The 12,726-nt window shown below is 36.3% G+C and overlaps 1 protein-coding gene across 1 annotated transcript in view; it reads left to right on the top strand.

The window, feature by feature from the left end:
• Window positions 1-1,414: 1,414 nt before the first annotated feature.
• The window catches only part of LOC145268420 (enolase-phosphatase E1-like), a 112,002-nt gene continuing 100,690 nt past the window's right edge, over window positions 1,415-12,726 (top strand). The window contains exon 1 of the mRNA XM_080123979.1: window positions 1,415-1,537. Coding sequence (XP_079980105.1) covers window positions 1,415-1,537 — 123 coding nt within the window. The remainder of the gene's footprint in view (window positions 1,538-12,726) is intronic.

Genomic DNA, 12,726 nt, shown 5'->3' with positions numbered 1-12,726 from the left:
AAATAAATCTATATGCTACATGCGTTCTCAAATCCTAGATATTATTATCTAGGGCCTATATAAACACTTCTAAGCGATTGTTACCCCCTTCCCCCCCCCTGCCGCGACCGTGTGTGAGAAAAGCCTTTGCGAGACATACACGAAATGGTCACACACATTTTGCCTTTTAATACATATAGATTTGATTTTTTTGGTTCTATATATATATTTAAATGACATGTTTAAATTTGTCTGAATGGCTATGAAACAATTGTAACACATGTAGAAATACACTGCATGATGTTCTTATTTTATATTTTCTTGTCTTGATTTTTGTATGCTCGATTATTAAAACCGATGATCATGAAGCTTAATTAACTGAGTCAATTGATATTCATTTCGATTTTATTGGTATATGGACATTACCTGAATTTTGATATATAAAAATTTTGGTTATGAAAATATTAATATGCTTATATATATATATATATATATATATATATATATATATATATATATATATATATATATATATATATATATATAAGCGAGATAAGTCACAGATTAAAGATCAAGTGAAATATCCTGTTAGATATTACATTTAGGTAATACTTTCAGGGTGATCCTAGCCAAAAACTTGAAGCTCAATATTTAAAAAATAGAGCAACATATAAGTTTAGTGGTTGAAGTTAAATTCTGAAAATCAAAATATAAACACATATATCCGAGTTAAGAATTTATTGTTTGACACAAGAAATGTATAGATGGGAGTTATGTTAATTTCCTTAATCCATGGATTTTCAATACTGGCTCATATCATCAGAGGAAATGAAATGCAATTAGCAAAATGTTCAGGTGTGAATAAACACGTATTTTGCTTTTCAGCACATATATTGAAAATGTTATTTGGGTGTACAGTTCCCATATTGACACCAAACTGTGCACTTATAGTCTCCATAGACACACGAGAGTCCTTATCCATGAAATTATTTATTTGGTCAATCAAATCTGGTGTTCTGACTTCCTTACTCCTCTACCTCACATCATCCCTCACAGACTCCCTGCCTTCCATACATTTCTGTGGAATTTTTTTTTTTTTTTTCAAGTTTAAAACAGAAGTTTATTGCATATCGTTTTTCTAAAGTGTCCTCATGTCCAGGTTGCAGTTTTGAAATTCACCAGCTGTGAAAATCAGGCTTTAGTTAAGGTCTATTTCAATTTCTGCTGTAGCTGTTCATTTGAACCTTAAATCATAAAAATTGGTCAGTCATTTCATAAGATGTATAGCAACAACATACTGAATTTTCAAGAATCTACAACAATTTTAAATGCTTGTACAAAAAAAGTTTGGAAACTTATTGAAGGCACACCGTACATCCAAATATAAAGTACTGTTGACATTATGCCAAATGTTAACATACTCAATAGAGCCAACATGGAGAGCATAGAAGCCATACTTGCCGCTACACAACTGCGATGGACTCAACATGTGGCCAGTATGGAAAACACTTGCATCCTACAAATCCTATTGTATTGGAAAATGGGTACAGAAAGATTGGTGAGCAGAAACTCTGTGACAAGGATGTGATAACACGCCATCTAAAGGCAATGAATATGAACACAAGAAATTGGCAAGAGCTAGCAGCAGATCTAATTTGCTGACGCAGTAGCCGTCTTAAAGGAAAGGCTGAAATAAAGGCAAAAATAAAGGCCAGGTCTGAAACATTACTGAAAGCACAACCCTAGTAAATATTGCCATATCTGGGTAGGTGGCACTTTTTCCTGCCTTGAGAGAGTACAAACCCAACTTTGAAATCTAGTGGATGATGTTCTCTTCCCACAACCTATTTCTCACAGAAATGTTGCTATTCTTCCTCCACTCTCACTATTTTCATGGTAGTTGCTTGGCAGCTCCAATCTCTGGTTCCCTGTCACAAATAAAAACTCATCCAACTACCATCACTGAAAATAATCTTCCTTTCTTCCTATATGTACCCAAAATTAAATAGAACTTCCATGAGAAAAGTTTCTATCCCAGAACTGCCGGTCTGTGGTGCACAATACCATGGGGTTGCTTCCCAGCTGATTACAACACGATCGTTTTCAAGTCCAATGTTAACAAACTCTTGTTAAGTCATCCTCCTAAATAATCAAATTCTGCCTAACCCCACCCATAGTTAACAATCCTTCAGAAAATGCATTTACTCTTATCCTTGAGTGATGTTTGAGTCTCAGTAAATTTGCTAGTACATAAAAAAAAGGAAAGTTGTAACCTGTCTCTTACAGGCCTTCCTCGTAATATACTAGAATAGAGACCCTTAAAATATAAGTACAGGTTGAGAGGGAGGAGCATCATCCACACTGGTGGACCCCCATCCAGGTAGTTGACGAGTTGCACGTATTCTCAGTATACACCTCCAAGAAACTCAATCATCAGGGCCGACTGCAAAGGGCTTCCACACTATGCAATCTCTCCACAGCAATTCCTTCCAAGACAACTTAGTTCGGCCTCTTTCCCACCTACCGGGGACTTTCAAATCTCAAGCTATCTTCATGGCATTGAGTCCAGGCCAATGAAGCCATCTTTATCTTAGAATGTACGGACCCATGACAAAGCATAAATATCACATAAATTAATAAAGTATATTTATTTTTTTGAAAATTTCATTTTTAAGTGATTATTGGGAATTCATAGGCATTACAACTTAAATCTTACAAGTTTGAATTTTGAATACAATCAAAGGATCATCATCATCATCATTATCATCATCAGTGTCCTTTTCATCATCATCATCATCATAATAACCGCATCAGCATCATTTTTTTTTATTAATGTGTACGTTGAAGGGTAGCATTCACACTGGTGGGCCTCCATCCAGGTAGCTGTCTCGCTGTACACTTGGCAGGTCTTATTCTACACCGCCAATAAACTTTGTCACAAGGATCCACTGCAAAGAACTTCTATATTATGTGGTCTCTCTACAGCAGTTCCCTTCAAGGAAATTTAGCTTGGCCTGTCCCCCTTCTACCAGGAATTTCCAATTCTCTATCTATCTTGATGGCAGCACTTAAGCATGTTGATCTTAAGTTTTATTTACTGCCCTGATATAAGATTCTAATTTATTTTTTAATGTTTATAAATTTGAACTTTTATAAAGTTTCTGTCTATAGTGATCACGTGTTTATTAACGATTTTCGTATTAGGTTATTGATTATGTAGTTTTTTTGTTTTTGTTTTTTTGCGAAGCTATATGCTTGTTCTTGACAATCATGACCCCCAACGCTGTTTGATGGTTTTCTTTATCTTGTTTTCTCATTCTCGTTCTGGCTGTGTTGTCGTCTCACACATTGGTGATTGCCGAGGGTGCAAATGTAACACAGCACGGACAGCTATATGCAAATACTGAGCCGTGAGCGAAATGATGTCACAGTAAGGAAAAAGGATACTATAAAAAGGAGAAAGAGCATGCTTGAGAAGATGATCACATTAGAGATGTGGATGATGTTCAAGAGCATGCTCGAGAAGTCACATGTGGCAGGGGAATAAGGAAATAAATGTCATTGTACAACAACAAAAAAAAGCAAACTTAAGTACTTTTCTATTCTTTGTGGATCTTGCAACTGAAGCTACAACGTGTTGGTTCCCGGACAACGTTACAAAAGCGCTGGTTTACAAGTATGAAAATAAAATGGGAACTCATCAGAGAAAACACATGTGTATAGTAGTTATACTGTGTGTGAGTGATAAACGCCAACATCCACTCCTCAGTCATCTGTCGAGGCCATCACTGTTAGTCAATTAATCAGTTCATCCCCTCATCTGCTGAAGCCACAAACTGTCATTAACTATCTAAAACTAACTTGAAATATATTGACCTCTCTGTTGATTTTTTTTTTTTGTCTTAGTTATGGCCATACCCGATTAATAGAAACAGACTACTTCCGCAATAGCTTCATCAACCAGGAATGCCCAATTATTCGCAAACTGACCACTGACTGTGAGGCGTCTTCCTGTCTCAAGAGTTCAAATACGTTTTACTAGCCTCTATCATCTTTTTACAATTTTTACTTTATTTTTTTATTCTGCTGATGAACAATTTCCATCCATTCTTATGTCGTTTTTTTTTGTTTTTTTTTCTGTACTTCCGACACGTCCTTCCTTTTTTTTTTTTTTATGAATTACTTCCTTAGATTCCTGGGAGGTAGGAAGCATCCATAGATAACACATTTTAACATTGTAATTTTTGCCAATAAATTCTGTTTGAATTATTGTAGAGTTATCTAGCTTTGTTTCTTAAAAAACGAGACATTCACTCCTCATAAAATTTTTCTTATTTAAAGGTAAAACAATTGAAAGGTTTTTTTTTTGTTTTTTTTTTTAATATAATATTTTCATTTCATCATGCATACATACATCGTACAGATTTTTCTTCAGCATCTATATATATAAAAGGCAAAAGGGTTACTATTTTGGAGAACCTTTTATATATTGCCTAGGTTATAATATCGTCTCTACATTTATTTTCGACTTTTATAAAATTCCTTCTATTCCGTCCTTTCGCATGTTTTTTGTCTTTTTCGTATAAAAGCGAAACTAATCGGAGCAAAGTAGGCTGCCTTGCTTTCCGGCTGGAACCTCCAGAAAGGCAATTAGCTTTGATAAATGTTGGGAAAACCCTTCATATCAGACAATTGCTATTCATTTGGAGAGCTCCCCCTTCTTGGGGGAAGCTGGTTTTACCCAACATTGTGGGGAAGGAGAAACTGGCCTGCAGCCAACCTTCATTTCTGTGCCTGTGTGATTCACTTTGTCAACTTTTTGATTGGCATCGATAAATTTGAATGCTTTTCACTTCCTCTTACGTCCTAGCGTCGGTGAGATGTCAAGTTTTCTTTCACTTTCTTTTCCACCTTCGCATCACGGGTTCAAGCCTGCCTGCCTACTAATACAGTTTTTTTTCCAAACATCCAGTCAACGCTGGGCACCCCCGCTAGTCTAATATATAAAAGGCAAAATGTGTATGTCCATGAAAGGCTTTTTAGCTGAGGGTTCTCGCGTTGGTTAGATTCCAGGAGAAGTTTTCACATACTTCCTAGATCGTAATATCTCAGATTCACAAACGGACATTGTTTTTATCTTATTTTTGTTTGAGTTTTAAAAAGTTCCATCCATGCTATCATTTCGAGTGTTTGTTTGTTTTTTTCGTATAAATAAAGCTAAACTAATCGAATGCAAACACCTAGCGCCTGGCCTTCCGGCCGGGTAGTATCTGTTCTATAATTGGTCCTTGGTCAATGTAAGGGAAACCCTTCATACTGAGACAATTACTATTTATTTGGATACTGCCAGAGTGCTGCTTTTCCATCACATTAGAAATAACCTTCGTTGGAGGTTTAAAAGCAACACCATTTCTACAAGTCATCTTAAGTATGCTTAATTTGAACGCTTTACACATCTAGTTGTGTCATGGCGTAGCAGTAAAACGTCACTTTCTTTTCTGCCTTCATGTCACGGGTTCGAGCCTGCCTGCCTACTACCACTTTTTTTTTGTGTTGCTCAACACACACTTACAAACACCCGGGTAATGCCGGGCACCCAGCAGGGCTCTACATTGCGAGTGAAACAGTCGCATTTATGAGTGATTTGTCAAAATGGCGACTAGAAATAATAAAACGTTTATCTTTTGGCGATTGTATTTTTTTCACTGACAGTCTTCCAAAGCTCACTACTGAGTGAAAAATATCTTTTCAACTTTTTTTTTTTTAATAAAACGAACAAAGTCAAATTATTTAAACAATAAAAAGTTTAATAGAACAATATCCTTTTTTTTAATGAAGGCTGTTTAAAAAAACATCTGGAGAAATTTGAATGTATATACCTTCAAGTATTGACATAAAATTCGGCGCATATTTAGAATTACACTTATTTAAATAAAAATAATGATTTTTATGATGTACGTACTCGTCACAGAACAAAGATGTCATATTCCAAAAATCATGTAGGTTTGGCTAGTAACTTTTCTATTTGGCTAGTAAGTAAAAATATTTAGTTGTCAAAGGTCAACTAAAGATAAATTTGTCTGTGGAGCACTGCCCAGGCTAGTTTTGTTATATAGGGCACTGCCGTAGGATGTCAAATAACCTGAACGAATATTATTATAATCATTATTGATGTTAGAAAAGTAGAATGTTTAGAAAAATATGTATCAAGGCGAATTAGGTATTTTTACAGATAAACGACAAGAGCATGGAAGATATTGTCTCTGCATTGGGAAGCTGGGAGAACGTGACTTAAGCATAGGAATCAAAAGATGTAACTGTCGCAAACTCCAAAACTCAAACAAAGTTTTATCAAATATATTACCTATTGTTGGTATTCTTTGATGGAAGGCGGTTTTGAATATTCAAAAAAGAAGATGACACAACGGAGAGACGTACGTTTTTTGCCTGTGCGTCATACGCATTGGTGTTAATGAACTCTTTTATTGAATGTGTTGCACACGCATACATTGCACCGGATAGAGGCTTCTCACACATATGATCCATGATAGAAGCTTTTGTAGACAGACACAATAACACACATAGTATATATAGAAATATGTAACATATACGTTTGTTTTGAATATATAAGTAAATATAATCCCCCCCCCAAAAAAAGCTCTAACATAATAGGTCTCACACGGTCTACTAACCACCAGTTCCTGTCCCATCACCACAATGTTGCTTTTTTTTTTTACAAGTTCTTCAGCGAAATGTGCTCCAATGAACTTGCTGCACTTGTGCTCACTCAACATAAATACTCTCCCTCCTGCCCGATTAACCCGACAATCACCAAAAGCTCACCCCTTCACCGTAGTAGTTTCTAGACACTGGAAAACGTTCTCCTCTGATAGCTTATTATCCCAAACTGCTTGCTTTTTTATTGAATATAAATGCGTTTAAGAATTTAAGCTAGGCAATGAGTATCACGCATAAATTTAACATAAAATGAGCTCCTATTTCTGATACATTGTAACATTTTAGAGCAGGTAATGAAAAAATTTTTTATTCTGCTTTGGGAGATAAATTCTGTGCATTTATTTCTTTTAGGGTGGGTGGCGGGGATCTACATTTTTAACTGATCACACATGGTTTTATGATATTGCCAATAAGACTTAGGGTTAGTAGCAAAAAAAAAAAAAAAAAATTGGTGAACATCCCTAAAAAGTTAAAATGGCCTGGGAATGATCATCATTTTATGTTCAATTTATACATGAAACTGATTTCCCTTTCTAAATTCTAAAATAATTGTTTTTCGTTTTTGAAAGTGTTCACATATAAGTATCTAAAAAGAAATTGGATCTCATTTTTGGGGCATCATTAAAGGGGGGATATTAATCTACCAATTTGCCATTATCATGAGTAGTAATTAGGGGCTATGACAACAGCATATTCTTTTCATTGTTTTAACTCTCGAGTATATATCCGACACAGTTAATCAACTGAGAACCACATCACTCTATATAAAAGCATATAAGATATCGACGGATACACACTAGAGAGTTAAAACAATGAAAAGAATATGCTGTTGTCCTAGCCCTAGTAATAATATTATAATTATCTGTATCTTGTATTTCTTTTTACAGTAAAACAAATCAATCTACTACATTTATTGACAGTTGAAGTAACCAACCAAATTTTTATAATGAGGATAAAAATATGAACATTGTTTGATAAAGGGAAGGCACATAATAGTTAACAAAGCCACCCCCTTCCTTTTCTTGGCCTTTTGGCCAAGATCAAAGTGTACTATCTATTCCGGCAGATACTGCAAGCAAAGACCATATGTGGGGGCAACCCCACATATAAGACCTTGGTCAATGTAGGGGTAACCCTTCATACCAATTATCACTATCCAGCTCCCCTACTCTCCGGGGAGTTGGTCCCCATTTCTCCGTCACTCCTCACATTAAAAATCGGCCTTGTGCCTAATTTGCTAGGTGGGGGAGCAAATAAATACCCCCCACCCACCTTCCGCTAATGATCTACAAGCACTTGTACCCACCCCCTGAACGTAAATACCTCCGACAAACCCGACAAGCAGCTAAATCCCACCTCTTCACAGTAGAGATCCCTCGGTGTAAGAAAGCCTTCTACTCCAATACTTTCTTCCCCAGAACTGCGAGACTTTGGAACTCTCTTCCGGGATTCTGCATTCCCAACTGTACTGACATGCAGAAGTTCAAGTGTAATGTGAACAGACATCTTGCTGCTCATCTCCCTTCATAATATCCCTGCAACTTATGTCCCCGATAGTAGCCCCCTACTTCAAAGTGGCACTGTGCCTTGTTTGGGGGTGAAAATTGAATAATAAAAAAAATAATAATAAAAAAACAAAACAAATCAATCTACTACATTTATTGACAGTTGAAATAACCAACCAAATTTTTATAATGAGGATAAAAAATGAACATTCTTTGATAGAGGGAAAGCACATAATAGTTAACAAAGCCTCCCCACCTCCCCCACTTTCTTCATGTTAAGAATGGTTTTCTAATGTTACAAGCCAAGAGAGACCAGTGGTCAGGCATAGTGCTCTGTGCAGAATCTACGACTTTACTAATTAGCAGTTGCTTCCTCAGTTGCAGAATCTACGACTTTACTAATTAGCAGTTGCTTCCTCAGTTGCTCACAACACATAAATAAAATTTTAAAAAAGATATAAAAGGATATATTAACCATGAAATTTACGGCCTTTGTGTGACACATTGTCTGGTCCAAGATCAGTTCTCCTTGCAATAATTACAAGAAACCTTTTCTACCACCAATAGCAATGGCCAAAAACACATTACCTGAAAGTACTTCTTTTAAACTCCTCAATCTAATGTTCAGAGGAATATAAGTTGGAACAGATATATTGAGAGCATTGCCAAGGCTGCTGCAAAGAAGGTAAGCTAGAAAGCTACTTACACCTGAAAGTATCCTGTACCTCTATAAGGCCACTATTTGCCCATGTATGGAATACTGTTGTCATATTTGGGCTGGTGCATCTGCTACTAACCTTTAACTCCTGGACAGGGTTCAAAAGAGAGTCGCCAGTCTGATATGTCCTGAACTCTCATCTAAGCTTCAGCCTCTGTCTCATTGCCGAAATGTTGCATCCTTCTGCCTGTTCTACAAGTATGGTGAATGCTCTGATGAACTACAAGCACTTGTACCTCCTCAACCCCGACAAACCCGACAAACAGCTAAATCCACCCCTACACAGCAGAAATCCCTAGGTGTAAGAAAGCCTTGTACTCCAATACTTTCTTCCCCAGAACTGCAAGTCTTTGGAACTCCCTTCCGGGATTCTGCTTTCCCAACTGTACTGACATGCAGAAGTTCAAGTGTAATGTGAACAGACATCTTGCTGTTCATCTTTTGCAACTTATGTCCCCGATAGTAGCCCCCTACGTCAAAGTGGTGCTGTGCCTTGTTTGGGGTGAGAATTGAATAACGTAAAAAAAAAAAAAAAAAAAAAAAACTAAAAAAACAAATCAATCTACTACAGTTGAAATAACCAACCAAATTTTTATAATGAGGATAAAAATATGAACATTCTTTGATAGAGAGAAAGCACATAATAGTTAACAAAGCCCGCCCCCGCCACACACACACACACACACACACACACACACATACACACACACACCTCCACTTTCTTCATGTTAAGAATGGTAATGGTTCTCTAATGTTACAAGCAGGGAGAGACCAGTGGTCGGACATGGTGCTCTTGCTCTGTGTAGAATCTACAACTTTACTAATTGGTAGTTCCTTCCTCAGTTGTTCGCAACACATAAATAAATAAATAAAATAGATATAAAAGGATATATGAGCCGTGAAATTTACGGCCTTTGTGACACATTGGTTCAAGATCAGTTCTTCTTGCAATTGTATCCAGATGAAGCACACGAATGGCAAAAATGACAAAACACACGGATAATTACAAATTTATACATGAGAATATTTTATTACGGTAGAGGGTTCAATCTCCCTAAATTTATGTACAACAATCAATGGACTGAGCAAGGGGGTGAACACAAAGATAAACTAATAATCATGATAAAACATGAAGTGATTGAAAGGGTCAAAATAAAAAGAACAATTAAACATGAAATACTTGACTGTATTATGTACCTATTTACTATGCCTCCCCACGGGACAGAGTTAGACACCAGGGTCGTTTTTTAACAGCAACACGAAAACTAAAGTATCAAAAATAATAATATGTCTAGTCTTAAAGTTTCCAGTGAATCTGGAGATAATGGTATAATCTCTCTCTCTCTCTCTCTCTCTCTCTATCTATCTATCTATCTATCTATCTATATATATATATATATATATATATATATATATATATATATTCAATCTATTTTTTGCCCCTTTACGCCTCTTTTGTTTTCATACATAAAGTCAAATTCACAGTGTATAAGGATTATTTTGATACTGGAGATATTCATAATCGTACCCTATTTCCAAAAGAGGGGAGATATAACATATGAGAAATATTTGGAATCAAGTCTCCCCTTGCTGTTATTTCAGATCATTTGAAACCACAACAGCAAAACTTGGAACACCTAGGTCATCAGTTCGTGTTGTTAACCACTAGACCACCGTCACTTTCCCATTCAAAGACAACCTCAGGCAATGGCACATCAAAACATGCAAATGTTAATTACATGTAAAAAAGAATGCCGTGCAATTCACGTCTTGTGTGGAAGATACATGTTAAACAAAAAAGAAGAATCTTATGATATGCAATTTATTTTAAGAAATAGTTTAATATTTGATTTACTTGCTTATACTTGATTTGATATTACTTCCCTGGGAGTTGTTGAGCCGACTTCATCCAGAGATAGACTAAAGCAGAAATCTCGGTTCCAGTGGTGAACTCCATAAAGGTGAGGATCTAGGATCATCTCAGCTCACATTTTATTTCACCGTCTTAAGCCATGTTTGCAGCTAGTGTATGCACTGTTTTTTTTTTCTAACCTTAAGGAAGGGCTAGATTGTTTTATGCCTAAAAAGGGGTGTTATAGCCAGGCTGGTTAGTGGAGTGGCATAAAATAGTCCATCTGGGCATGTGCAGCCGTGATCACAAGAAATCTTTTACGATCGATCAACAGTGTTTTTGGAGACCATTAACAATATTGCAGCTGCTAGTTAAACCCCCAATCTTATGAGTTCTCGCTCTGACACTGATTTTGTTAAATGAGTGGATGTGAAAAGTGAATGTCCAGCACTTTCAAATCCAACTAGTCATTCTTTCACCCACCCACCCCCACAGAGACGGCTTGTGAATTCCATATTCCATCCAATGAATTTTTCACATATTTAGAAACAGTGTGGATGACTATAATGCTCCCCATCTTAGGTTGAGCATATTGGAAAGTGATATACAAATTACCATTAGCATATTAAGCGATGCTCTTTGTGTAAACAAATTGAGTTTAGATATTTGTACAATGGCAAAATATTGTTAATTCACTGCCCTCATAGCAGCAGCCCAATAGCGCAACAGTTAGAAGCTCCAACTGTAATTTGGGCTGTCAGATTTTTATCCTGGTTTGAGATAGTTGCTTGTCTAGCCACACTGATAAGCTGTGAAACAGCAAAACAGTGCTGTATGTGGATGACTACATATATATATATATATATATATATATATATATATATATATATATATATATATATATATATATATATATATGGTGTCCCAAAAGAAGCTGACGGATTTTAAATTTGATTAACTTCCTCAATATTTAAGCTATGGTTACCAATTTCCAATATGTAGGTAGATGAGCCTCTCCGTGATGTTTTGAGATTCCAATTTTATTTACACAACTTAATCTAGGGTAGGTTTTTCACAAGGTCTAATTTTAGTTATGAAAAATGATGTTACGCAAATGTCCACCATTTTCATTTTCACACTCTTGTGCTCTTTGCAGGGCGTTGTCCAGTACATCACTTAATGTTTCAGGGCTTATGGCCCTAATTTCCTCTTCTATATTGTTTTTAAGAGCATTTATTGTGGCTGGTTTGTTTGCGTATACCTGCTCTTTGAGGTAACCCCAAGGGAAGAAATCTGCACATGTGAGATCTGTCGAATGGGGTGGCCAATTTATCTCACAGCTACAAGAGATTATTCGGTTGCCGAATAAGTCCTGGAGCAGATTTAATGTTTCTGGTGCCATACGTGCTGTTGCACCGTCCTGCTAGAACAACATTGATCAAGAGACCCCAATTTGACTTGATCTCCTTCTTACTGATGTGGATGGATCCTCGGCCACACTCTCTGCTAATCTTTGACGATTCTCATCACTTCTTGCCGTACGGGTCTACCAGATTTAGGGAGGTCACATACAGACCCTTGCTCATAAAATCGAGCCACCATAGTGTTTATTGCATTGGAAGTAGGGGAATTTCTTGTGTTTTGTCGAAATTCTCTTTGAGTTTCTGATATTGACTCATTCAACCAAAAATACAATAATAATAGGGATCAAAGCTTTAAAAATTTTTACCTCTGCAGTCTCTACCAAATTACTCAGACAATTTCTAGTCTAAACATTTGAAATTTTACATAAAGAGTATTCAGAGATAGGGCAAGCTTTTTCATCAGTTTGGGTCGAAAATTTTTAGTTACCAATATATAAATGTATGTATGTATGTTTTCATGTCTGTCCAACACTTTCGACAGAGGCGACGGATTTTACCAAGATCAGTATC

The sequence above is a fragment of the Euprymna scolopes genome, chromosome 43, assembly GCF_053919585.1.
Source record: "Euprymna scolopes isolate OS-2025 chromosome 43, ASM5391958v1, whole genome shotgun sequence".
NCBI classification, from domain to species: domain Eukaryota; kingdom Metazoa; phylum Mollusca; class Cephalopoda; order Sepiida; family Sepiolidae; genus Euprymna; species Euprymna scolopes.
Note: the sequence above shows the minus strand (reverse complement) of the source record. Positions and strands in the feature narration are given on the sequence as shown.